This window comes from Pollicipes pollicipes, unplaced genomic scaffold (genome assembly GCF_011947565.3).
Source record: "Pollicipes pollicipes isolate AB1234 unplaced genomic scaffold, Ppol_2.1 Scaffold_4002;HRSCAF=4701_pilon_pilon_pilon, whole genome shotgun sequence".
Taxonomy (NCBI): Eukaryota; Metazoa; Arthropoda; class Thecostraca; order Pollicipedomorpha; family Pollicipedidae; genus Pollicipes; species Pollicipes pollicipes.
The window spans coordinates 15,549,154-15,576,991 of record NW_023596420.1 but is presented as its reverse complement, the minus strand read 5'-3'; the positions used below and the strand labels follow the sequence as shown (position 1 = coordinate 15,576,991).

The window sequence follows — 27,838 nt, the reverse complement described above, 5'->3', positions numbered from 1 at the left end:
GCGCGGCGGCGCGTGGGTAGGGGCCCTCACTGCTCCGCGGCGCGGCAGCTCCAGGCGGGCAGGTGGCGCGGCCTCTCGGCAGCCAGGTCCAGCAGCTTGGTGGCACGCGCCGCCGGCTTGGCTCCGCCGCTGGTCCACAGCGCCAGCACCTGGCGGCCGCCGCCCGCGTGCAGCACGTGCAGCAGCCGGCCGCCGTGCGAGTAGCACAGGCTGCAGGTGACAGGTGACGATCAGCGGCGCCGGCCCGCGCGGCCCATCGCCGCATGGTGTGCGCACCATGGTCAGGCGCCGTCCTGCAGGCTGGCCCCGGCGTGCACAAAACACGCGGTGTACGGCCGCGTCGCAAAAAAGCTAGTCAAACGTTCGCATGAAGTATTAAGTTCTGCTCGGTTGGCAGGTTAGGCCGCCATGAAAGCACACCACACTTCGACGCGAAGACACCGCGACCAAGAGCACGCGTGATCCAACCCATCACCACAGACAGGGGACCTGTTGTTCCTCGGCGCGACAGCGACGAGCGACGGCGCCTCTTGGCGATCGGCAGCCGGGCGGCCTGAGGTGCACCGCTCACCTGGTGACGGGCAAGCCGGCGGCGGCCGGCGGCGGCTGCAGCGGCTCGCCCACCGGCCGCAGCAGCCACGTGTCCCACAGCGTGACGGTGCCGTCCTCGTGGCCGGCCGCCACCACGTTCACAGCGCGGCCCTCGGTCAGCGCAGACACTGTCACGCCCGTCACCTGAGGCAGCGGTCGACGTCACGCCCCTCCGCCGGAGACATAGCACCGTGCTCCGGCACGGCACGGGGCGGGGCAGCAGACAGAACACCGTGCTCCGGCACGGCACGGCACGGGGCTGGACCGGGCTTCCCGCGGCATACCGATTGCAAGGCTAACAATATGGGATTCTGCTTTCTGGAGAAGTGAAACGACTTCTGCGGGATACCGCGCAGATGTCCTCAGTCAGGAGAGACAACTGCTAAAACCATTAATCCGTCGGCATGATCATGCCATGGTCCAACACGAGCAAACAGGTTGTGGACACGACGCAAACAGAGGGAAACGGAACAGGCCTACTCTGGAGGTAAGAGCTTACGCAGTATTTCAGATGAAGGGGGCAGGACTAAAAATTCGCCATGGAAACCAGGTTCAGCGTGCTGCAGGAACACAATTTCTCGGGTGACGTGACGGGGAAGTCACATCACGGATGGAAAAGCATTGTTTGGACCGTCGTCACCGTCTGGTGCGTTAGTTGGCAAAACTACACACCACACGAAGACGATGGTCTGAAGAATTATTTCATCTGCGACACTAATATCTCGTCTCAATTTGTTCGTAAAACTGAAAGAGTCGCATGCTCTCGATATTATTTTTACGTACATACCTACAGTTTAAACTACCGACATGCAGTCATGTACAACTAATACAAAGCATGGAGCAGCACATGCCCCCAGGGGAGGAGGTTGCTACGTGCGTACGCCTCTGACTGACGACCCGCCGCAACATAATGGGGACAGACCAAAGACACAACATCCCAGCGGGCCGGCGTCTGACGGTACCGATCACCCGCCAAACCAGCACCGCTGACTGAGCCTCCCCGGAGGAGCGCCGGCCGGCCGGCCATGACCCCGTGCTCACCTTGACCGGGCAGCCGCGGTGGGCGGCGGTGCGTCCGTTGATGGTGATGAGTTCCAGCGTGCTGGCGGCGGCGGCCGGCCGGTCCCACTCGCCGTACGCCACCAGGATGTCGCCCGAGGTGGGGCTGGTGGCCAGCACGTGCACCGCGCCGGCCACGCACAGCCGCCGCACCAGCTCCAGGCTGCGACGGCCGACACGCGTCCGTCAGGAGGGCGGAGGACCACGTGACACACGGGAGGCGGCTGCGGTGGCGGCGGCAGCACCGGCAGGCAACGGTCGGTGCTGGAGGCATAACGGACCGTCGCGAGACCGCCGGACGCTCGTTAACAGCTCACAACTGACCATTGCGAGACCGCCGGACGCTCCGTGGGCCTAGCAAATCGATGGGCGCACCGGTCCCCCCCCCCACGTGGGCCAGTTAAAATATATGTAGCGCACGTGAGAAGCCTATCTTCGGGCAAAATAACGGACTTTTAGAAATCTTCGCCATTAACAAAAGTTTGAAAAAGCATACAAAGCTCGACACGGTGATTGCAAATGTCATGTAATAAGAGCGACACGCTCGGGGTGTTGTGCTGTATCGGACTTGCCAGTTGACGCAGCATCCTAATTTGAGTCAGTCAACCTTCCGCACCTGATTGCACTTTCGCATGTGAAGAGCACGGGTACACGCGCCTTCGTGAGATGACGGACGGGGCGAGAGAATATTCGGCGTGGCGTTGGCACAGGCTGAACCCCGCCAGGAGCTCCACGGAAAGTCCCATCACCAGCCTGGTCTGTCCACATCCCAGTGTCTTCCACTCCCACCAACGAATTGCGAGCCGGCGTGCGACGAATAAATGAAAACCCATTGACAGAGAAGTGGGCACTTAATGAGCACTGCAATCCACGCGCCCCTCTAACCATAAACACCACCCCATACCAACGAGACGTTCTCTCCCAGACCCTATCTGCGACATCCGCCGTGACCGCTGTCCACCGTCCACGTGCCGACGTGCCGACGTGTCCACGGTCTCCACTCACGTGTTGGTGTCCCAGATGGCCAGCTGGCCCAGCACGTCTGCCGCTACCATGACGGAGAAGTGCGGGTTGGGCTGCAGGGCGGCCAGCCGCGCTAGGCCAAGCCGTGCCAGGCGGCGGCCGCGTGCGCCCGCCGACGCCCGCGTTTCGTACACGTGTACGGCGCCCGAGCGTAGCGCCACCCACAGCCGGCCGGCGGCGAACGCGCACAGCTCCACCTGACGGCCGGCACGGACACCTTGACACAGCACTGCCCGTGACGGCAAGGGGAAGACGGAAACAGCTGGGAGAGCGTACCGGCTGCCCGGCTGGTGGGCCGGTGCTAACCGTCAGCCGCGGGATGTGTGAAAGACTGCGGGATATCCGTTGCACAAAACCCGCTCTGCTATTATTTGTCTTCACCTTCCCGCTCACCGCAAACCAGGCCGAGTATGACAAAGGCAGAGCAGCGCCACCTAACCCAGCCTGGTGCAAAAACATCTTAATACCGGCACAGTTCGTGAGCTATCTGAACGTTAAACCGATGTGTCGCGCCTTCAAACCCAGCCAGCGGACACCCGCGCAGGCGATGGCCGGGACTCCACCCATCAGCCTCACCTGGTCTCCGGGAGGCGGCGCCACAATCGGCTCCGTCAGCTGATCGCGGTGGCGGCGCACCAGCCCGTCCGCCTGACCCCAGTTGACCCAGCCGAGCTGGTCGGCCGCCGGCGCCGCGCCGAACACTGCAACACCACGGCCCTTCGTCACACGACTCACATAATGATCCCACACACGAGCTCCGCCCAGCCAGTGACCTCTGACTGACCGATCGACCCCTGACTCGGAAACGACGCGAGAAAACAGTCACCGATTGTTCGTTATCAGCTGCATCTGATACACCTACACACAGAGATCACAAACTTGTCACCGGAGATTTTTTCGCCGTCTGGTTCGGAACGCTTCTGCTTCGAGAGGTTTCCTGCCGCCTTGGAACGTGCCTGAGGCGGTGTGACGTCACAAAGCCACCAGCGGCCGGCCGGCACCGCGCGCGACAGCCTTTCACGCGGTCGAGAAGACTCCCATAGCCTCTAGACTATAGTTTCCGAGACCTTTTAGATTAAAGATCTGAAGCTTGCACAATGTTCTCAAAGAGTCATCGTACAATCATACATACGTTTGTGAAAATATAAGACGCCAGTCATGGGTGTTGATTGGTATTCCTTTGTGGGTACCCGGTCCCGCATAAACCACGCAGAGGACAATGTCAAACGGATACAAGTCTCATTTACTTTCTGGCTGTCAGAATAAAGTGGCTTACCCCGCTGAAAACGTACATTTGGAGGCTAGGACGTCGGATTATAAGGCTGCCCCCTGTCACATACAGAAATCGACGCCCTTGACTCGATTCGACACGAATCGCATCGACGCAGGCCGCCGCTAGGGGTTTTGTGGGTGGGTTCTGCGGGCTGGGAATTTCAGTCGGGCACCACTTTGCGGACCGCTCATAGCCATTTCCTTTCGTGATGTTTGCGGTTCTGACAACTGACTTGCCACCAAGGCGCCACAATTGATCAAATGACGTGACAGAATCAGAAAACGGTTCCAAAGGTCGCACTCTATTTGGGGACTTGCAAAGAAGCTTCAAAGACGAGCTTCATTAATTGCTCCACATCGGACCAGATGATTCCACGCGCCAGAACCACCCTCGACTGCAGCCCACTGTCAACAATCTGGCAAGCTTTCCTACAGGACACAAAACCTTCCAGTGAAAAAGGAAACTTGTCGAAACAAATACAACTTTTGAAGTTACCATTTTCGTCATCAGATAGGGTAGTAGTCACCAGAGCAGTGGTAGGTAACTCCCAACAGTCAGCGGCCCTGGCTGACTCGATGGCCGCACCAATCAAACAACACCAACGGTAACAGTCGCCAGGACATCTCTGACGTCCACACGTCTCGAGCCTCTCCCACACGACGCCGCTCCCAGGCCGGCCAGCGGCAGTGCGCGCCCAGCCGGCGGCCGGCGGCGGCGCGTCGCTCACCGTTGCGTCGCGTCTGGCGCCACTGTTGCGCGATGCAGGTGTGCGGCGGCACGGTCAGCACGGGCCCGGGCGGCGCCACCTCCAGCCGCCAGACGGCCGGCCCCAGCGGCCGCTGCCACACCACGCTGGGCGCCGCCAGCTCCGGCGAGCCGACGTACTCGCCCCAGCGAAGCCCGGTGACCGTCGGCAGAAGCGGCGGCTGCAGGTCCAGCTCGGGTCAGCGGCGGCGGGACACGAGCGGCGACACCGGCGGCGTGACACGAGCGGCGACACCGGCGGCGTGACACGAGCGGCGACACCGGCGGTGTGGCACGAGCGGCGGCGCCACTGCCGGACGGGACCGGCAGGTCACCTCTCACCCTGGCAGGTCAGGCGGGCACCGCGGGTACTCCTGGCAACACGGACGGTGCCGCAGAGCGGACCGCTGGCAGCCGCGTACCTGGACGGGCCGGCGCCCCTGGAGTCGGTCGGCGACGTGCGGGTGGGCAGAGCGGAACAGGCGACGCGGCATCTGGCCGTAGGTGCGCACCATCGTCAGACGCGCCTGGCGTGCCATCGCGTCCTCGTATCGGTCCACGTCGTAGCCCACGTACGTCTGTCGGCCGAAGACGTGGCGGCGTGAGGCGCGGCGGGCCCGGCCAGCCAAGGCGGGCGGAACGGCCACCATCGGAGGTCCGGTGGGCAGCGCGCCGGGACGAGGCGGCGCGCCATGGTGACGGCGCTGGCGTTACAACCCACGACCCAGCCTCACACTTCTGCGAGCTGCGCCGCCGGCGGCGCCTGGACAGGCCCGTAATCCGCCCAGCCCGCAGCCCGTCCCATCCGCCCACCGACACCGAGGCTGGCCGACACTCACAGCCGGGTGGAACACGTTGATGGCCTCCACGGCCGCTTGGCCGGTCTGCTTGAAGCCGAACACGAGGTCGAGCCAGTGCGGCAGGCCGTGGCGCACCGCCTCCGACTCGAGCGCCTGGCGCAGCACCAGCACGAACAGGCGCGCCGAGTGCTGGCACCAGGGCGGCAGCACCACCGAGTCCACCGGCTCGCCCGTCTGGCGGCGCCCGATGTGGAAACCTGCCGGTACCGGGGCAGGGCGTGGGCGCGTGCAGCCGGTGGCCGCCGCCGTCACGTAGCGGTAACAGCACAGAGCGTCTGGACGGTCAGTGCCCAGTGGTGGGAGCTCCGATCCACGCAAGGCCTCTAAGTGAGTCTGTTCCACGATCATCCCCGCACGCTGCGGGTAAAATCCAGCCGCATACCTGCCCGTATTCGCCGCGCCCTTCGGAGCACTGGTTAATGGAGCGGATGGCGACAATTCAAGGCGCGAGGGACCGGCGTCGTTCTGTCAGCAAAGCTCACACTTCAACAGGCAGCCAGGCACCGGCAGTTACCTTTCATGTGCCCATGCAACGCATCGCAGACACAGTGTGAGACATGGGGTCACTTGGGCTCCCACCACGGCAGCGTTTCGGGGCGGATCGAAGGGCGCCGCGCCACGCCGGTGACGCACCCTGACTGTTGGCGAAGAGCTCGTGCAGGAAGTAGAACTCGGGGATGAGCTCCTTGAAGTCGGTGTTGGACGCGGAGCTGGAGAGGTGCCACACCTGCTCCACCGAGTGGAACGTCCGGTCCGGCAGGTCAAAGTTGCCATCTGCCGCAACGGCGCGCGCGTGCCCTATGTCAGCATGCCGCCATCGCGCACGAAGCCATTCGATGACCGGCAGAACTTGGGGGCCCCCTGTATCGTGACACATGGCGCAATGAAGTCGAAGTAGAAGTGGACAAATCAACATGCAGCCGTCCACACAACCGTTTTTGTACCTGCGAATTGCTGGCACTTCCAACAGGCAAAACTTTATGGGAAAAGGTGGTTATTTCCAAGGAAAACATAACACGCATCGGGTTTAACGCATCGCGGACAGCGTCTTTAAGACGCGACCGGGCGCTCACCTTGGAACCTGAGGAAGAGTTTGGTGAAGGGTGGCAGACGCACTAGGAAGTGGAGCACTATGCCCGAGTTGGAGTAGTGGGTGCCGTAGTGGTACGGTCCGTCAATGCCCAGTTTCTCTGGCGAGCCGAACATCTCTGACTGCAGGTACTGGCGAGCAAGAGCGCAAGGTAAGCCGACGACTGGAGCGCCTCCCCCACCCCCACACACACGGTGCAATGATCAATCCATTGGGCTTTAAATCTCGGCAATGTCAATCGAGAAGCGCCAATCGACAGCAGCACGCGCCGACAACAATTACCCGCGACGCACGAGTCCGTTGTCATAAGTCATGTCCCCGTCATCAGGCACTGCTCCCAGCGGGCACTGCTGGCTATGAGCCAGCTCCCAGCTGCGCTGGCGGCTGGGAGTCCCAGCGGACACTGCTGGCTCCCGGCTGCGCTGGCGGCTGAGAGTCCCAGCAGGCACTGCTGGCCGGGCGGCTCACCTGGTACCGTTCGCGGTAGTAGGCCTCCCGCGTAGGGTCCTGCACGCCCATAGGTCGGCGCAGATCCCGGTAGACGGCCGGCTCCGCCAGATCCAGGCTGTCCGAACTGTAGTCGCGCACGACGAACGGGAACACCGGGTACTGCATCAGGTCGTTGAAGGTGCGTCCGGCCATCTTGTTCAACTGCATCAGGTATTCGAAGTTGGTGATGAGGCCTGTGACGCACAGAAGGCGGATCATGGCTCTCAAGCGTCGACTGCCAGGTGTCAGGTGTCAGGTGTCAGGTGCAGGTGTGGGTAGGGGCCAGAGCCGTCGATACAGTACGGCACGGTCAAGCACATCAAAAGAACGTGACGGTACGCTGTTGAAGAGCCCATCAACCCCCGTCCCCTCCCTCCTCCCCCAAGGCGGCCGGCCTTTCGCCGGGTGCTGCACTGTCCCAGCCCCCCCCCCCCCCCACACACACACACAACCACAGCCATACTTCGGGGCCCTACGTTATGCCGGCAGTGTCCATTCCGTGTCCGACGTCCATTCTGCCGACGGTCGACATAAGGTCAGAGCTTTGGTTTCTCTTCGGGATTTAGAGACACTAGGAAAATTTATTCTCAAATCTTACTGAGCGACAGAGATTTGTCTTGTTCCCAAATTCCTAAACAGTCAAGCTTGCGACACATACAACAAACCTGATTTCACTCAAGTTGTGATTCTTTATGATTGTTCGAGGTCACCAACTATCAACAGTCCTCAACGAAATCCATCTACTCAGTTATTACTGAGTATTGGTGTCACGTTTCTGAAGCTTCTGCCCGGGATTATTATTATTCATAAATTTGTAAATAAGGAGAATGTGGGATGCGTTTTGGTATAGAAATGGGTTGTACACGCATGGAAACTGTTGGGGTGTAGATGAGTGCTCTGTGGAGACTAGGTCATTTTGAGGATGTATGTCTGGTTGAGTTATGTGCAGATGACACAAGTCAAGAATTTCGGTTTGCTCTCAGCAGTGCTGAGAACAAAGGTGTGTCAGCGAACGCCCAGTCCGCACAATATGCAGTTTTGAAATTCATTCGCAAATGAAACTTTATTCTCATGGATGGAATATTTGTTCGAACTATCGTCCCCGTTTGTGTTAATACGGAAACAATAACACACAGACGAGGACGACAGTCCCAACAATTACTCCATACGTGGCAATACCTCGTCTCCATCCTTCCGTGAAATCACAACCCCATTCTCAATGTGCCTTCTTCACATGTGAATGCAGGTATGACGATACATGAATCCGCTGCCTCAACAGGTGGCCTCAAATGTGTGTGTTTATTCTGCGCCATCTCAGGTCTCGACACCGACACGCTTCTGTCGGGCAGCCAAGGCGAGCCCATGCCCGCCCGGCAGTGTGCTGGGGTGTGCCGACCTTCCCTCCAGCGTTGCGTGAGGTCGGCGAGCGCCTCGCCCTCCATCGGCTGCAGGCTGGGACAGCTGAACACCTCCGACAGGAACCGCTCGCGCACCTGACGGCACGCGGGAGCCAGACACTGTCAGGTCAGCCTGGCTGGAGCAGCTGAACACCTCCGACAGGAACCGCTCGCGCGCCTGACGGCACGCGGGAGCCAGACACTGTCAGGACAGCCGCCGCCACAGCACACGCAGACCAGACGGACAGCAAACGGAGGCGACGTGGACGGAAAACAGTCACCGGAAGAACCTCTCTCAGTTGTGGGCGCGACACACACCACTGCCTAAAACGTGCAGTGACTCGTGTGCCATCGCTTGCAAGCATAGCATATCATACGCATAAAGTAACGGGTGGAACAAAGGGACCATGGCTCGCATGTGAGGGAGCGGTACCGGATGGCGTCATGGCATGCCTTCAAAGCAGCCTCTGCCTGGACAGAAGAGCAATATCCAACGCTCTGGGCCGTATATGTCCTTACTAACACTAAGTCTGCTCACCGACCCCGCTGCAGCTGCAGTTTAACCCTTGCGCTAAATCCAATAAAATAGGAGGAAAACAGGCCGAACTATCACGCACAGTGACGCGCAGCTGATCGCGACGTAACAAATATTGTATAACGACTGTACATGTAAGTGCACTGCATGGTGGCCATGTGTACTATTCTCTCATATGCGACTCAGGGATTAAGAGCTGCTGTGATAGTGACTTAACCCCACAGTGCACAAAACAGATACACGCGCATGCGTGCATACATGTATACGAGCATACACACATACATACATGTATACATGTATGCATACACACATGCGTACATGCATCAATAGCAGACTTATCGGCAAGTACCAGCATCGGAGCAGCCACGGCTCGGCCGCACGCCAGCACACGCGGCCGCGCCGCGGAGCGAGCTGTCAGCGGCGGGTGGGCGGCGAGCACCCACCTCCTGCGAGGCGAACGTGATGAGGTGGGTGCTACCGGTCCGCATGAACAGCTCGACGGCACACTCGCGCAGCTCGTAGCGCCGCCGGTGCAGCTCGCACACGTCCTCGCACGGCCACCGCTGGTAGCCGGAGTCGGAGTCAACCACCTGGCGGCGGGAGCAGCGGTTGGTCCTCACGCTACCGCCGATGGCGGCCACACGGCCCGGCACTCATCGCACGACGGCAGAAAAGGCGACAGCGCTCCTGAAAATCGCCAGCTCCGTGCGGCAGCCATTGCATTATGTCCCGAGAGGCGTCGCTCCCCATCAGCACACGCGCGCATGACACCAGTCTGCTGCACTGCTCTGCAGTAGTCTGGCGGCGCCGGCTCGGCCGCGGCCGTCTGCGTCCTCCTCGGCGGCCGAGCCGGCCGAGGTCGAGACCCACCAGCCGAGCTGGCCGGGGTCGGGACCCACCAGCCGAGCTGGCCGGGGTCGGGACCCACCAGGCGAGCTGGCCGGGGTCGGGACCCACCAGCCGAGCTGGCCGGGGTCGGGACCCCAGCCGAGCTGGCCGAGGTCGGGACCCACCAGCCGAGCTGGCCGGGGTCGGGACCCACCAGCCGCGCCGACGGCTCCTCGGCGGCCGAATCGGCCGAGGTCGGGACCCACCAGCCGCGCCGACGGCTCCTTGGCGGCGCGTCGATCCACCACGAAGTAGAGGCTCGAGTCGCTGATGAGGATCTCGCCGGCCACGCCGCCGTCCAGCACGATCACCTCGCACGGGGTCATGTACCTGCGGCGGCAGCGGCGGCGGCGGCGGCGGCGAGGTTATGGACGTCTAATGGCGGAGCAGGTCGGGACGTGCGGGTCCGCAGCATACAATCGGGCAAGGCAACATGGCGGGACGGTTCGGCAGGGTCACAGCGTTTCAAATTCCTACAGGCTCCTACCGGACAAAAAGTAATAACTTGGGGGGGGGGGACGCAAGGACCCAACCTGATATCGCCCGTGAAAAGCCGTTGCGATGCCATGGCCATGACCTGACCTGACCTGACCTCAGCTGACATGATCTGACCCGTTCCCCACCTGTGCCCAATGACCTGAGCTGAGCTGACATGGTCTGACCCGTTCCCCTTCTGTACCCAGTGACCTGACCTGACGCGGTCCGTGTGCAGCTGCTCGATGTAGTGGGATGACACTTCGGCCGCGCTTCCCGACAGCAGGAACGACAGCGGCGCCGGCAGACGGTCGCTCTCTGTAACGGCGCGCCGCCGACCGGTCACGGTGGCCATCAGGCGTGCGCCGTCGCCTCGACGCGGCCCGCAGCCGGAAGCCACACACCCACAGCGATCGGGAGAATGTACGGTCCGAGTCACCGCGCCAGCTGCTCTGACGTATGCCAGCCCGGCGTCAGGTGCTTATAACGTGGAGAATGTTACACGTCATATCTACGTGCCATATGCCTGCACACATATGACGTCACGCATCGTCATACATATCTATATGGAAGATGCATATAATTCGGGAGCTGAAGGCCTAGCGCTGCGGTAAACGCAAGACGACCCGTATCGAACTGGGCCGGGCGCCGCTTCTACGAGAGCGGTGCTCTTACCCAGGCGGCGCGAGACGTCCGGCTTGAAGAAGCGGGATGCCAGGTTCAGCTTGGTCTTGCGGAGCCGGTTGCGCTGACGCAGGAACCCCTCGGTGGGGTCCAGCTCCCAGAAGCTGTGCAGAGGTCGCCACGCGGTCACACGACGAGCGGACGGGACGCACGGGGCTCGTAATGAGCCCAGGGATGTGCACACAGCCTACAAGTGCAAAATGCTGGCGGCATGTCTGGTCATGTATCTGCGTCAGCTAGGTCTATGCATGAATGAAACGTGACCATAAAAAATGGCAGGAAACTGCACATTGGTAAGCCCTGTAAGCCAGTTGGACACTGAATAATCATTCACGCGTCTGTAGCTCAGAACGGACACAGGCCAACGCCAACGATGTCGACAGGGAGAAAAGCGCTAAAGACAAGTCATACGCCGGTTCGCGGAAGAAAATGGCCACCCACAAGCGACGGCTCCACTGACGGTTTCACAGCGGTGCTGCCGGCCTGGCCGAAATCTGACAGAGCGGCGCCCCGCCCCCGCCCCGGCCCGGCCCGGCAGCCGGCGCCGGGGTAGCGCCACCGCTGACCTGTGCTCCGTCTCGGGCGGCGCCCCGCCCCCTCCCCGGCCCGCCCCTGCCCGGCAGCCGGCGCCGGGGTAGCGTTACCGCTGACCTGTGCTCCGCCTCGGGCGGCGCCCAGGGGGCTCCCTGGTCGGCCATCTGTCTGACCACCTGGCGCCAGGCGGCCTCCACGCGGGCCCTGGTCATGGCAGAGGCCTGCAGGATCTGGCGGAGGCGGGGCGGGTGTCACATATGCGGCTGCGATGCCGCACACCAGTCGGCGCCCCCTGCTGGCGCAGTATTCAGCCGCCGATGGTCAGCCTCGGCGGCGGCTGTGAAGCCAACGCTGAAGCTGACCACCGGTGTTGGAGCCAGCCTTCGCCAGCGGTGACGTCGCAAACTGACAACGCTTTACATGTGCCGTGCTAATAAAGACACAGGAGAGGTCATTGTCACGAGCCTTAAAGCAAGTTGGAGCGACTCCCCCCCCCCCCCACCCCCTCCCCCCGCCATTGCGGGGATCAGCACGGTTCGAGGCACAATGCTGTAGCGAGAGGGCTGAGTTTGGTCGCGGGACGGCCAGCCAGGCCCCAGTTCGGCCAGCGCCTGCCGTCAGCCGCCCACCTGCAGGTAGCCGCGGCGCGCCTCGTTCTGCCGCTCGCTGGTGACCTCGGTGGCTCGGTGGGCTGACTCGCACACCCGGTGGTAGTGCGTCTCGAAACACTGCGTCGCCCTGCAGGCGCAAAGACGGTGACGGCGCTCCGCCGGGCGGGTTCGCACGCCCCCGAAATCGGCCCCACGCCGCGGCGCGCAGCCATCACAAACGGCCAGTGTGTTCCACGACGACTCGACTGCCGCAAACATCTGCAAGGTACTCCAACAGGCATGACGTCACACTGACCGGCAGCACGTCAGAGACTGGCTAGGACCACCGCCATCAACGGCGTTAGTCACGTGCCGTACAGCCAGCCGGACAATGCTCTCCAGTCCCGTCCGCGAGCTCCTACACAGCGGCGCGCCGCCGCACGCGCGCCGCCGGCCCGCTCCACTGACTTTCGTTCGGCGGCGACGAGATTTTTGCGCCATTCCTTGTAGCGCGCGGCCCGGTCCTCGCGCCAGAGCCGGATGGTCTGGTCCACCACTGTCCAGCGGGCCCCCTTCTGCCAGCAGTGAGCGTCGCCTCAGGTCACGGCCCGCTCGGGCGCCACGTGACGACATGGCGGCGGAGCGACGCGTCCGCGGCGCGACGCCGGCCGCGCGTGGCGGGCGACGGCACCTGCGTCCAGCGTTCAGCCCTGTGCCGAAAATACTCCCGCGAACACCTGCGATTGACACACACGTCTTTCGAGCAGCAGCCGTCAAATTAGAGCCCACGCCGGACACTGCCAGAAGCCCCCAACGTAACGCGCTGGGGTAGAGAAGAAAGACAATAAAGAACATGAACGAGTGCTGGTAATGACCATGAAAGCATTCGGCCAAAATACCACGAGCTAAGACCCAAAAGGAGCAAAGTCCACACTACGTGAAAGTAACGCGAAACTATTTTTTATTGACGTGCCTGCACAGTCTGTGTCAGTACGGTCTGTACAGTCAGCTACATGTCGGCACAGCCAGCGATATGTCAGTATGGCCTGCACCGTCAGTCACATGTCAGGACGGTATGTACAATTAGCGATATGTCAGTACAATATGTGTACTCTGCAGTCTGTGTCAGTACGGTTTGTATAGTCAGCTGCATGTCGGTACGGTCTGTACAATTAGCGGCACGTCAGTGCAGTTTGCGTCACGACAGTCTGTACGGTACGTCAGCACGTCAGTCAGTACGGCCTGCCTGCAACGTCAGTACGGCCTGCATTGCGACAGCGACGCTATTTCAAGTGGCGCGGACGGCCAGAACACACTTGTTCACAAATTGTTTGGACGCGAGACACTGCCTGATGTGATCCAGGATGCGACAGAAGCTCGACAAGCCGAACAAAAATATATCAGCGGCTCGCCCTGTCAGCTGCTGTCGCAGCGGTGCTCGCTGGACCAAAGCCCGCCATACAGCTGGCAAAGGCCTTGGAGACAGGAACAGACGACGTTGTCATGACAACCAAGGTCAGTTACGGGGTAACATTTGTGTACTGTCGACTGGGAAGGCAGTAGCAAAAACACCAGTCTGGACATGAGTGCGGAGGTGCCGCCCACTCGCAGCGCTAGGACATCAGGCGGAGGTGGGAATGCACTGAAGTTAGTCAGCAGAAGTCGCGCATCACTTCACCCAGCAATGTGGCAGCGAGAGGCGGCGTGTGAGTTCCATCACTGATATCATCCATCGGGCCGCACACTAGGACCCGCTGTGTGTGAAAACGCTCCAGTAAGTGGCTGCTCCTTACTTCCCTTACATTCGACTATTTGTTACATAACGACTGAACTTCGCGCCCCGTACCCCTCCCCTTACAACCTTGGCTGCGGCCCCGGACCAGCGCCGCAGCTAGAACCAGAACCCCTCTGGTCTGTCAGAACTGGACAATGCAGATACCGGAGGCGTACAAACCCGACATTGCTGGTCCACTTCTCAGGTACATGTGCGTCGCATCCTTTGTCATCTTAAGGACTACATATCTGCCATTCAAGCCCCCTCGCTTCGGGCTAGCTGCAAACAGCTGAGACCCTTCCCAGCCCAACACTGACACTGGTTGGATGACATTTTTTAAATAGCATCATCAGAACTCTATGGATGAAACTTGCCTTTGACGTTGAAAGCTTACTATCAACTGTCGGACAACGTTCGGTGTACGACAAACTACGAACCGCTGCCCCAAGCTGCATGTGTGCATGAGTATGTGTAGACCTGCCTGTGTACATGAGTGCTGTACAAGGATGTTTGCATGTTTTGTGATGACTTGTGTTACTTATTTGTCACATTCAGTACAAATGTTAACAGTCATGTCCGAATACTAAGGCTTTGCTTGGAGAATTCCTCAATGATGAATGACACAAAAAGGTGGGCAGCAATTTTGGGCGAAAAAACATCTTTATCCATTGATAATGCCGTAACGTGAAGCTAGCGGCATAATGAGCATAGAGTTCGTATGCGGTGTTATCGAGATACTGGTTAAATGACGATACAGAGCACCCGTTCGTTGTCCTGCCCATGTTCGACATTTCAGGCAGTGCGTTTATTCCAGGTTTGCTAAACAACGTTGTTTAACAAGTATGTCTGGTATATTGAAGAGCGACAACTCGAAATAAGAGCTCCGAACTTATGATACCGAAAAAACAGGAATTGCTGGATTTCCCAGGTCCAATCAGGTGAAACGTTTGCCCTACTTTATTCTTCATTTACATGCTACAAGACGCTTAGGCATAATGGTTATATTGTCAACTAGAGCATGCATTTTACAATCACCTGAATGAAATGTTCACAACCACATGACGGGTCAACCAACACCTACGATTCGAGGCGATGGCGGAAGGTATAGGACATAATGCAATGCTGGACGTAATGACGTCGAAGTCAATTTTTACATGTCTAGTATAAAAAGGCCATTACCTCTCAACGGCATGGGAGTTTAAAGTAATTATATTTCGAGTTTCTGGAATGGCCTTTAATTATAAACATAAGTGTCCCTCAGCGCCTGTCGAGTAACCCAGCTGGCACATACTTTGGGTCTTCGATATCAGGTCAAGTCACAGAAGCATGACCTCACCACCAAAAGCCTCACGGCTATTTATGCTTCCCTACAAACGCATGCATTCGTATTCTCCTTTTTGCTTGACAATGTTGACGTAATCAATATCCACACGTTTGACTGCATGCCGCTCTGTGTCCGTCATATCAAACAAGTCAACACTAAGCTACACTACAGCTCACATCAGGTCAAAACATGTGTTGAGTCAACAGCACTCGTGCCACCCTTTGGGATAAGTCCGCGTAGCTCGTACATTTTCAAGCTACTGAAGCCCTAAGTTGAGAATAATCAACCTTCCTTATCCCAGGAGGAGCTGGTTAAGCGACGTCATTAAACAAACATTGGCTCTACCAAAATTTGACTTTCAAACACTGCTTTAGCTAAGAAATATTGACGTTTCGAAGACTTGCAGCACGGAGCCTCTCATTACGAGCGCGGCCAAAGACCAAGAGCCCTCGAAAAGTCCGCGAAAGGCCTGGCCCTTCATGTAGGGTTTCGACACGTTGCGTTTTTTTCCTTTTTTACCAATGTTTGCCTCAAAACTTCGTTTATCCAGAGCGGCCCGGTATATTGGCCATTTTAAAACTAAATCCTAACCCACAATGACGAGAAACTAGGTACTTAAAGTATTTCATGCTTATCTGAAACATAATTTGCATAGGTTCTCTGAAACGGTATAATACACAAATCCTGTGCGATGGGGTGACCCGACACCGGCCAGACGACACCTGGCCTCCACTCTCGACCTCAGCTAACATCATTGCCCAATTCTCAACCCCCAAAGCAGGGCACCTTACAGACGTCGAACCAAAAGCATTAATGCTGCCCTTGGGATTATTTATCCGTACAACTCGCAGATTTCTAAACAAACCACTCAAGGCAAGCCAGCTAATCTGAACTGATGTAAAATAACGTGTACCATTGTTGCGGGTGCTGATGAGCCAGGAATAAGGCATTGGCTGTCATAAAGCATTGGCGGTTGAGGTATTTTACTCAACTTGTGATGCCATTATTCCGTGACAGGCACTAGCCAACCGATTCCTGGCTGATACTGATCGGGGATCTAGATTTTGAAAATTTATCGGCAAATTATATTTTGAGAAAGCAAGAGCTCATTTTCTGCCGGCTCGGCGGTCGTGGCTGGCGCAATACCCCTGGCGGTACAGAGCTAAGCCCGCCCCACAAACTATAAGGCTGACACAAGCTGAATTCATGACTGCTAGGCACACGTATAAGCAATGATGCGCCCAAATGTAGTAGGGATGCAAAGCAATGGGTTCAAATCGGGCAGCACAGCAATGCTTGTAACGCAATGAGTTAGTATAATGCCCTGTCATATCGATTAGCCTGCCTTGCTTGAATCTTAGAGGAGACCGGGAAAGAGTACATTTTAGCGACAGAAAGCATCAGAGTACCATCTATAGGTTGCCGTAGTTCCCATGCGTACTAGGCCAGCTGCCGTAGCCGGCCGGTCGGCAGCGGCGTACCTGCGGCGGCGGCGGCGGCGGCGGTAGGCCGCTCCTCTCCAGCGCCTCGGCCACCACGCTGAGCGCCCCCTGTCGGCCCGACGTGGCCACCGAGCCGAGCCGGTCGGGCGTGCAGCCGCGTCGGTCCGACGGCGGGGTGTCCGCGGCAGAAGCGGGGGCGGCGGCGGGAGCGGCGGCGGGGCGCACATCGCCGCTGGATGCGTCCAAGTGGTCGCCCGGCAGCGAGTTGATGGAGCCGCTGTTGGAGCCGAGCGCCGAAGGCGGCTCCGAGCTCAGGTCGGACGAGTAGAGCAGCTCGTGGAAGAACAGGCTGAACTGGGACGCCTGAGGGAAGTGGGGGGGGGGGGGGGGGGGTAACCGGGTGGTTAGAGAAGAGCAAATGTTCCCAACCGTGAGTGAGAACAGACTGCACATACAACAATTCAAATAATCAGGACGTCCTTCCTCCTCGAGGAAGAACGCATATACCGACCCAAGTTCGCTGGACGCCCCAAAGTCGCACAGTAATTGTACGTCACTCGCATTTCATCAAGGGACATACGAGTCAGCCAAACCAAGACTAGTGTTTGCTGCAGCTGCGGATCGACACATCGCACACGACCCCGTCGTATTCAGACACCGGACCGCAGCACCGAGACCATGACGTACCTTGTTGCTAGCGCCGAGCAGCGCCGATTGCAGCACCGAGTCGACGTTCGTGTCCATCTGGGCCAGGAACACAGCCACGAACACGCGCACGTCCGACGGCCAGTCGGGAGAGCTCAGCGTCACCAGCAGCGTCCCTGCAACGCAGGCATGGCCGACTAAGCAGAAAGCAGAGCCGCGGTCGCCGCCGAACGCTCCATGTTGCGCTAGTAGGTCCCTGTTATCCGACTTGGCCTCATTCAGAGCCAAGGGCGCTCGAGGCCCGTCCGCGCGGTCTGCAGCCCGCCCACGTGCTGACTGTTCTCTCGGAGTTGTTGGCGGCAGCCCCCGGCGCCCTTCGCAAGTTGGCCCTGAGGCGGCCGTCGGCTTGGGCGCAGACGGCGTCGGCCATCGGCAGCAGCGTGCCAGCGACGCTCCAACAAAATCGCCCCGCTTGGGACACGCTGTGGGCGCGCCGGCGCGCACCAGCCCCGCGCGCGCCGCCTTACCGAGCGCCGTCTTGAGGCCGGGCCGCGGGTGTCGTGGGCCCTCTCCGCGCCCCTCCGCCGCCGGCGTCTGCATGCAGATGACCACCATGGGCAGCAGCCACTGCAGGAAGCGTACCGTATGCTCCGTAACGTTGGCCGGGTCTGCGGGGAGGAGACGCGGCGTCACGTGACGGCGGAGACGGACACGAGACGGGCGTGGCGGTTCGCGAGTCAGGGCCGTGTGGCCAACACCCGGCTCTGCTGGCCGCCGGGCCGGCCAGCGTCGGCGCCGCTCACCCAGGTAGGTAATGAGGTCGACGCCCAGCAGCAGGACGCGCCGGTGCCGCTCCCGCAGCTCCCAGTGCGACGGCGCGTGTGACGGCGTGTCACCGGCCGGCCGGCCCACCGCCTCCTGCCAGGGGTCAGAGGGGTCAGCCGTCGGTCCCGTCCGCACCGCGCAGCAGCCGCCTGTTCTGTACGCGTGCTGGCTGGCAGTGCACCAGCCAGGCTTTGTATGAGCTGTGGTCGCACGTATTGTCATACCTTTTAGTCAGAGTCTAAAAAGTTGCTGTATTCTTTGAACGGTCTTTAGAATAAGTTGGAGGTTCTTTGTCAAGAGAATGGTTTAAGCCTCCTACATGAGGTTAGCGCATCCGACATCCAATGCCAGTAAGTTGTGAGGACTTGACAGGCAAACCTCCTTGGCAGGGCCTAAAGCAGACACCTAATAATCTAAATAATAATCCTCTAAAGCTCCACACTGGCAGTCCCCCCCCGCCGCTCCACACTGGCAGTCCCCCCCCCCCGCCGCTCCACACTAGCAGCCCCCGCCACTCCACACTGGCAGCCCCCCCCCCCCGCCGCTCCACGCTAGCAGCCCCCCCCCCGCCGCTCCACACTGACAGTCCCCCCCGCCGCTCCACACTGGCAGTTCCCCCCCCCCGCCGCTCCACACTGGCAGTCCCCCGGCCGCTCCACACTAGCAGTCCCCCGGCCGCTCCACAACGGCAGTCCCCCCCCCCCGCCACTCCACACTGGCAGCCCCCCTCCCGCCGCTCCACACTGGCAGTCCCCCCGCCGCTCCACACTGGCAGTCCCCCCGCCGCTCCACACTAGCAGCCCCCCGCCGCCCCACACTAGCAGTCCCCCGCCGCTCCACACTAGCAGCCCCCCCCCCGCCGCTCCACACTGGCAGTCCCCCCCCACCGCTCCACACTGGCAGTCACCCCCCCACCGCTCCACACTGGCAGCCCCCCCACCGCTCCATGCTGGCAGTCCCCCCCCACCGCTCCACACTAGCAGCCCCCCCCCCCCCCCCGCCGCTCCACACTGGCAGTCCCCCCCCCCCACCGCTCCACACTGGCAGCCCCCCGCCGCTCCACACTGGCAGTCCCCCCGCCGATCCACACTAGCAGTCCCCCCCGCCGCTCCACACTGGCAGTCCCCCCCCGCCTGCTCCACACTAGCAGTCCCCCCCGCCGCTCCACACTGGCAGTCCTCCCCCCCGCCGCTCCACATTGGCAGTCCCTCCCCCCCCCCCCGCCGCTCCGCACTGGCGGCCCCCGCCCACCGCTCCACACTGGCAGTCCCCCCCCCCGCCGCTCCACACTGGCAGTCCCCCCCCCCACCGCTCCACACTGGCAGCCCCCCGCCGCTCCACGCTGGCAGTCCCCCCCCCGCCGCTCCACACTAGCAGCCCCCCCCCCCCCGCCGCTCCACACTGGCAGTCCCCCCCCCCACCGTTCCACACTGGCAGCCCCCCGCCGCTCCACACTGGCAGTCCCCCCACCGCTCCGCACTAGCAGTCCCCCCCCCGCCGCTCCACACTGGCAGTCCCCCCGCCGCTCCACACTAGCAGTCCCCCCCGCCGCTCCACACTGGCAGTCCCCCCCCCCGCCGCTCCACACTAGCAGTCCCCCCCGCCGCACGCTCCACACTGGCAGTCCTCCCCCCTGCCGTCCGTCCACATTGGCAGTCCCTCCCCCCCCCCCCGCGCCCTCCGCCTCCGCACTGGCGGCCCCCGCCCACACGCCTCCACACTGGCACGTCCTCCCCCGCCTGCTCCACCACTGGCGGCCCCCGCCCTGCCCCCAACCCCCCCCGCTCCCACACTGGCGGGCCCCCCGGCCCCGCTCCACACTGGCGGCCCCCGCCCGCCGCACCAGGACGGTGGAGAGCGCCGTCTCGATGACGTCAAACTGCAGCATGACGACGGTGACGGTGGGCGTAGAGCCTGCGCCGCACTGACGCATCTCCTCCTCGTACAGGTAGTTCAGCACGATCAGCAGGTCGTACAGTACCTGCGGCGGAGACCCGGCGGGTCAGGAGGGCGGTCACCGGCGCAGCCGACACTTGGTCTGATCTGATCTGATCTGATCTGATCTGATCTGACCTCATCTCATCTCATCTGCACATCCACCTGCAGATCGCCTATCGAAAGCTTCTGGTCGGCGGCGTTATTGCGTGGTGTTGCGCGGCGTATGATGGTTAACGGAACCACGCTGCCCAGCAGCCGTTCAGTCAGCGACCCCCACCCAACGAACATCCCGCCGGGCACCTGGAAGTGTTTCTGCTGGTTGGAGAGCACCAGCCGGCGGGTGAGTGACGTCATCAGCCGGGTAACGTCATCGTAGAGGATCTGCCGCTGGCTGGTGCCGAGGTCGGTTAGCTGGAGCGGCAGGTGGGCGAGCCGGAGCGTGGCGCCGCAAACAGACTCCACCAGGCCGTCATCCAACAGCGGGCCCACCCAGCGCTCCATCTGCCGGGCGGTACCGCAGGTCAGCCATGGCCGCCCGCCCGGACGGCGACCAGCGGTGCAGCGGTCACCGCTGAGGGCACCTGGTCTGCGGGCACCACCAGGGCGGCCGCCGCCTGCCACCGCGCCATCTGCTGGCTGCAAATGAATGGACGCGTCATTTATGACCGTCCGTTGTCGGGGCACTAATTGCCAGACAATTGCAAGAATCACAAATGATGTGCTCAACGTCCCAAAATCCTCACTCTTTCCGTTACCGGAGCCGTGGCCACCTGCCACCCCTCCCCTCCGCCAGCTGGCGCCCACCTTGGTGACGATGTGCGTCAGCGCGGTGATGATGTTGTGACAGAGGCTGATGTCGGCCGTGGCGGCCGGTAGCAGGGCCAGCAGCAGCGTCAGTGCGCCCGCCTCCTGCTCGGGCCTGGGCGCGCCGCCGCCAGACAGTAGCCGCCAGCTGGCCTCCAGCAGGGCGGCCGTGGCCGGGTGCGCGTGCAGCTGGTTGCCCAGCAGGTGGAAGCCGTTGTCGTGCGTGAAGCGCTGCAGCTCGGCGGTCGGCGCGCGCTGCCACCAGACGGTCAGCAGCTGTGGCCGGCGAGAGCGGCGTGAGTGACGCGGGTGCTGTTGCCGCGACGAACGCCGCGCCAACGGCCTCAGCGGGCGCGCGTCCAACATACCAGAGACGACTCGCAGCCATGAGAGCGACTGCTGGGCGCGTCGCGTCTCACAAACACAATGATATTATCAGACTCAGCTTTAAGAATTTTAGCAGACGACCCCCTGGCCCAAACCGCCATATCCTGAGTCACCCAAACCCTCGCTGGATGTCATTGGCGGCGATAACAAACATGAACAAGTCACACAACCCGCCTGCCCTCCCCCTACCCCGGCTGGCTCCACCTCTTCCCCACCCCGCGCCTGAGGGAGAGCGGGGCGCCTGTCCGAGCCGCGCGGCTCCTCCCGACCCACCTTCAGCACGGCGGTGCGCGCGGCCGGCTCGTCGTGGTTAGCAAGTACGCAGAGATGTTCGGAGCGCACCACGGCCCAGGCGGCCGGTACGTCGGTCTCGGGCAGCGCCGCCAGCGCCGCCGCCACCAGAGCCATCAGCCGGGCCGAGAACTGGCCGCACGAGACGCCGCTGTCCGCCTGCCGGCATGCCCACACCCAGCCGGGTCGGTGAGGGGGTGCCGCGGAGCGCAGGGCCGCCGGTGGCGCTCAGTACCCGGCCTGCCCCGCGGCCAGTGAAACCACAGCAGTCGGGCATCGTTGTTAGATGGGTTCGAAGAGGGCATGGAAGGGGCTCCACCATGTTTACGGGTATAAAATACAACCACGGGGGTTCAGCATGCTAGCACGCTACCCGTTGCCAGATCAGCACCCTCCACGCTTCAAACCGCCACCTCGCCACGCTACCGGCACGCCGGAATCGTTCCCACGCCACTGCAGGCCGTTATGGGCGGCGCAGCTTCGTCCTCGGCCGTCGCACCTGCGGCTCGGACGCCACCGACTGCTCTGACTCGGGCGTGCGCATCGTCAGGGCCAGCTGCAGCAGGGGTGAGCGGCAGCCGGCCGGCGCCGGCGGCGGCGAGGCCGGCGGCGAGGCGGCCGCCGCCGGCTCCGTACTCCCGTCCTGCGAGCTCCCGCTGGCCGAGCGGCGGCCGGAGGCGGCGACGGCGGCGGCAGCGGCTGCGCGCACCGGCTCCGGTGACACGGTGGAAGGCCGCGGCGGTGCGGGGCTGCAAGCACAGCCAGGTGCGTGGTGAGCGTCGCCGCCAGAGCCGACGCACAACGCCAGCGAGCGGTCGACCAACACCACCAGACGGTCAACACTGGTGGACGTCGTTTGAGAACTATAAAGAACGATTTCAGGGACGGCAAGATAAGCCACGTGGAGAACACAGTCATTTCTCTTGCGCTACGCCTCACCACCGCAACATACGCGTTAAGCAGAAACACAATGCCAGCCGAACATCCCGCATTCGACCAAAACACTAGCCCGAGACCAATGTCCGGCGACGCGGCGGCGTCACGGCCGGCGGCAGTGCTTCCCCTTCCCTTCCCTTTCCCGCGTCTGTTGCAGCGCGCGGCGCGCGGCGGACAGGGCTACCTCTGTGGTAGGCTGTCCAGGAACCGGCTGACCAGCTCCTGCTTGCCGTCGGCCAGATCGCCGGGCGAGGAGGGACGGGCGAGCGGGCGGCGCGCGGCCGCCGGCGGCCCCGTCGAGCCAGAGCCCACCGAAACACGGCTCGGCGCCGGCGCCCGCTCTCGCTTGTGGATCAGCGCCGAGTCCAGCAGGTAGTAGCACGAGGATCTGGTGGAGGGCAGGCGGCAGCTGCTCAGACCGAGCCCGTGCGGACGGTGCCGACGCTGTGCGAAGGATTCCTACCACGGCTCACACACCAGCTCCTATGGAACAGGACCTGAATCCCTCATCTGATAGCATACAACAGCAGCTCACCCACACCGCGTTTGATTGTTTAATGGCACATCAGACGCCGTAAGTGCCTCCACACGGCGCCCACCTGGTCTGACAGACGAACATGCAGCGGGTGGGGTGCAGCAGCAGCACGGTGCGCCACAGACTGGCCACCACGGCGACGTCTGGCGGCGAGCCGACGAAGCTCTGAATCAGCTGCAGCAGGCCGGCCACCATCGGCCCCGGCAGCGCGTCCCGCTCCTCGTCCGTGTAGTACGCCTGGCGGGCGGCCGAGAGCAGTGGCCGTTCAGGCGCCGCCCGGTACACACCGACCCCCCCCCCCCCCTCGGGCGCAGACGGAGGGAGTTCAGGCGCCCGACACTCTTGGTGGTCCACGCGTACGCAGAACGCTAGCAACATGACTCTAGTCGCGCTAGGTTACGATGTCTAGGTTGCGAGTTACTTCGTTCATGATGGCTTGAAAATTCGTGCACAAGTCGATTTTTGCCAGAACTACCTGATCAACACCCAGCAGCAAGCTTTAAACAAGTTGCAGCTGCGTTGCGCCAAAACGGCGGCACTAAGCAGCCTTAGAGCATGGTCAGTCATCATCTTAAGCCCGGCACTCTTACCTCGCTATCGATGCTGTCCCACCCCTATCGAAGTTCCAACAAGACACAGCTCCAGGGTGAGGTTTCGAGATTTACGTATGCCAGAGATTGCACCCACAACCTCGGCGAAGATAGCTGCCAACAAACCTCCCGTCGTACGCTATCGTTGGGTGGGATCACCACAGCCTCCCCCTCCCCTCGTGGCCCTCCGCCGCTCCGCCCGAGCGTCGGGCCTTCCCACCCTACCGTGCGTCCCGCGCCCTGTCCCGCGCTCACGCCACGCCCAGCGGCACACCGGCCGGCCCGGCCCGGCCCGGCCCGATCGCGTCCGAGGCCTCACCGTGACAAACTCCAGCAGCACGGGCAACAGGCGCTTCTCCCGCAGGGTGTGCATGTTGAAGGTGTAGTACCTCTGGCGCTCGCTCAGCACCGAGACCAGCAGGCGCACCGTCTCCGACAGAAGCCGGCAGGGATCGGTCGCCTCGCTGCCGAAGACCAGGCATACCGACATACAGTCGCGCAGGTCCTTGTCTGACTGACGAAAGATGCGCGTACCGTGCGCACTGCCACTTTACATACTCAGTGACCGGCCACTCAGTGACAGCTCGGCCAGCCACCGGTCGACCGACACTGGCCATCCACTAGCTATTAACAGCACGCCATGCCATTCCCAATCTATCTCCGGCAGCTCACCATCCCATCCCCAGCCACCCCCGACAGCTCACCATCCCATCCCCAGCCACCCCCGGCAGCTCATCATCCAATCCCCAGTCCATCCCTGGTAGCTCACCATCCCATATCCAGCCCATTCCTGGAACCTTGCCATCTCATCCCCAGCCCATCCCTGGAAGCTGCCTTTCCCCAAGGCCACTCCAGCCGCGGTCAGAGGTTTCCCCAGTCCCGTTCCCAGTGAGCCCGCCAATCATCCCCGGGCAGGCCAGCCCGGCGTGATCTCCCCCTGGAGGCCAGCCCCCCCCCCTCCCCTCCCTGTCTCAAGCGAGACTACCATCCGGTCCTGAACGGCGGCCACCTCAGACTCGTCGTCCGGAGCTGGGAGACCGCTTCTGTCCCGTCTGTCCACAGCGGCCACCCCAGGTAACCTCAGAATCGTCCTCAGGCAGACCGTTCCAGCCTCGCCCACGGAGCTCCCCAAAGGTCGCCCGGGTTGGCCCTAGGGAGGTCTCCCCGGCGTCACCCCGGTAGGGCCGACCCGGCCCTGTTCCTCAAAGATTGCCTCAGGCTGTGGCCGGCCAGCCGCGGCCCTCGTCCCCAGAGCACGTCCCAGCCCGGTCCCGGCGCCGCGACGGCAGTAGCGGCGGTACGCACCCGAGCTCCGGCTCCAGCCACACGCGCCAGTGTCGGAAGAGGCCGACCAGCAGGTGGGGGCTGCGCACCACCGGCTCGCGCAGACTGACGCCGGCCAGCGTGTCAGGCGGTCGCAGCAGCACCGTGGCGCCACCTATGCAGGCGCTCAGGTACGCCTGCGGGACGGAGGGCGGCCGGGTGAACAGACGGAACGTAGCCGGAGTGCCGACACACGGCAGGCGGAGGAGCCGGCTCGGCCGTGGGACGCCAAGCCAGAGCCTGGAGGCACCGCGACGACAAGGGAGGCGGCATGGCAGAACATAAAGCCAGGAGGGCGGGGCGGGGGAGGGGGGGGGGGGCAAGAGCCACGGGGCCGCGAGCGCCGGCGCCGGCTGTCTCACAAGAGGGGCAGCTAAAGGTGCGTCGCGAGGGTCATGCAGGGGTCGAGGTGGGTCGCGAGGGTCACGAAAAGGTAGAGGTGTGTCACAAGGGTCATGCAAAGGTCGAGGTGTGTCGTGAAGGTCACGGAGGGGTCGAAGCGTGTCGTGAGGGTCAGGCAGCGGTCGAGGTGGGTCGCGAGGGTCACGCAGAGGTTGAGATGTGTCACGAGGGTCATGCAGCGGTCGAGGGATGGTGAGGGTCACGCAGAGGTTGAGGTGTGTCGCGAGGGTTACGCAGAGGTTGAGGTGTGTCGCGAGGGTTACGCAGAGGTTTAGGTGTGTCGCGAGGGTCACGCAGAGGTTGAGGTGTGTCGCGAGGGTTACGCAGAGGTTGAGGTGTGTCGCGAGGGTCACGCAGAGGTTGGCGTGTGTCGCGAGGGTCATGCGCAGGTCGAGGGGTGACGAGGGTTACGCAGAGGTTGAGGTGTGTCGCGAGGGTCACGCAGAGGTTGACGTGTGTCGCGAGGGTCATGCGCAGGTCGAGGGGTGACGAGGATCACGTATAGGTCGGCTGACGTTGGGGGAAAGGCGACCCAGCGGCCAGCAGAGGCCAACTGAACGACCGTCCTGCTGTCAGCTGGCAGCCGATGAATACTGCATTCGACGTTAGACGAGTTTGGATCACATTGGGTATCACCTGCCAGAATCTACCTGCCAAGAAAGTACAAACGCCCTGAATGCATTCGCAGCAAATCATCGTTAAATAACCACCTGCCGGACACCGCAGGCTTCAGGATTGACTGAAACGCATGGCTTCGTCGCGGGCCATGTCAGTACATGATTACATTCCGGCAAATTGCATGCAATCGGATAAACTTTCGCATGTGGATGGCCGACCACCATGTGCTAAACACCGACCACCTAAACATGACGTAACGTAAACCTCCGGCCGGCAGACGGACGGCGGCGCCAGGCGTACCCGCAGCGTGTGGGCGCAGACGACAGCCTGCGGCGAGCCGAGCACTGCTGCCACCATGTGCGGCAGCAGCTCCTCGGCCTCGTCGCCGGTCCAGCGCCACTGGTGGGCGGCTGCCCGCAGCAGGACGTCGAGGGCGGTCGCCTGTGCCGGCCCGGTCGCCTCCAGCTCCACCACCTGGCGCACACGGGCTCAGGTCACGGGCGGGCCTGATCCGACGCGGGGCGGGTCACGACCCGATGCCATCTAACGAGGGCGCCGCCTCGCGATTCTTTAATGTCTCATCGAGGTCCAGGAGAAAAGCCAGCCTCCAGACATGTTACAGTGCACGAGTGGCCAGCGCACAGGTCAGACGGTCCGCTAACCCATCAGCAATGCCACAGGGAATAACTATCGAAACGGGCTGCTCCAACCGCACCTTACAGACGCATGCGTGGCAGGATCAGCTCTACTAAAACACCGGACACGTGAGCGGATCAGCACCGGGCAGCCAGCCAAAACACACGCTGACGCGGCGACCGACCGCAGCGGTGCCGTCGGCGCCGGCGGGCGGCGGGCGCGGACCAGCAGCGGCGCGCTCACCCTGGCGAACAGGTACATGAAGAACTTGAGTCCGCCCAGCTGCGTCACGGCCGTCAGCAGGCGCGGTGTGACGGCCGGCCGCGCCGCCCACCGCCAGCTGAGCGCCACCGACTCGGGCACGCCGCCGCCCTCTGGGTACGCCAGCGCCGCGCTCGGCTCGGCCGTGCTGAACGACAGGAGCACGGCCGACTGGCGCCGACGGCGGGCCCGGTCAGAGGGGGCCGGCACCGAGAGGCTCGCTCTGAACGGGTGCCACACCGGAGCAGCGTCCCGTGGGGAAGAATGCTGGGGAGGCCAGTGAGGGGGACCGAAGATGTTCCCGGTGGGGAGAAAGTGCTGGGGAGGCCAGTGAGGGGGTCCGGACCAGTACCCGGTGGGGGGAGAGAGCTGGGGAGGCCAGTGAGGGGGGACCGGAGCAGTACCCGGTGGGGAGAGAGAGCTGGGGAGGCCTGTGAGGGGGGACCGGAGCAGTACCCGGTGGGGGAAGAATGCTGGGGAGGCCAGTGTGGGGGGACCGGACCAGTACCCGGTGGGGGAGAGAGCTGGGGAGGCCTGTGAGGGGGGACCGGAGCAGTACCCGGTGGGGGAAGAATGCTGGGGAGGCCAGTGTGGGGGGACCGGACCAGTACCCGATGGGGGAGAGAGCTGGGGAGGCCAGTGAGGGGGACCGGAGCAGTACCCGGTGGGGGGAGAGAGCTGGGGAGGCCAGTGAGGGGGACCGGACCAGTACCCGGTGGGGGGAGAGAGCTGGGGAGGCCAGTGAGGGGGACCGGACCAGTACCCGGTGGGGGGAGAGAGCTGGGGGAGGCCTGTGAGGGGGACCGGACCAGACCCGGTGGGGGGAGAGAGCTGGGGAGGCCTGTGAGGGGGGACCGGAGCAGTACCCGATGGGGG

General features: G+C 62.3%; 2 protein-coding genes across 2 annotated transcripts; both read right to left on the bottom strand.

Moving 5' to 3' along the window:
• Positions 1-26: 26 nt before the first annotated feature.
• Positions 27-22,196, bottom strand: LOC119094150 (lysosomal-trafficking regulator). Its single transcript, XM_037217226.1, has 28 exons — positions 22,161-22,196; positions 21,644-21,820; positions 20,984-21,259; positions 20,480-20,680; positions 20,085-20,222; positions 18,220-18,334; positions 17,944-18,084; positions 17,459-17,592; positions 16,811-17,134; positions 12,700-12,806; positions 12,271-12,379; positions 11,759-11,871; positions 11,099-11,211; positions 10,642-10,741; positions 10,156-10,279; positions 9,505-9,651; positions 8,526-8,622; positions 7,109-7,323; positions 6,624-6,771; positions 6,184-6,324; positions 5,530-5,747; positions 5,113-5,268; positions 4,674-4,872; positions 3,250-3,374; positions 2,656-2,870; positions 1,633-1,813; positions 625-735; positions 27-95 (listed from the first exon to the last, which is right to left on the bottom strand). Exons 2-28 carry the CDS (start codon positions 21,776-21,778, stop codon positions 27-29), a joined length of 4,152 nt encoding a protein of 1,383 aa, XP_037073121.1. The 5' UTR covers positions 21,779-21,820; positions 22,161-22,196.
• An 11-nt stretch (positions 22,197-22,207) lies between these two features.
• LOC119094149 (lysosomal-trafficking regulator) lies at positions 22,208-27,034 on the bottom strand. The gene is made up of 8 exons (XM_037217225.1): positions 26,945-27,034; positions 26,366-26,539; positions 25,028-25,182; positions 24,042-24,186; positions 23,197-23,369; positions 22,782-22,985; positions 22,375-22,410; positions 22,208-22,217 (listed from the first exon to the last, which is right to left on the bottom strand). The coding sequence occupies exons 1-8, from the start codon at positions 26,960-26,962 to the stop codon at positions 22,208-22,210; spliced, it is 915 nt and encodes a 304-aa protein (XP_037073120.1). The 5' UTR covers positions 26,963-27,034.
• Positions 27,035-27,838: the final 804 nt, after the last annotated feature.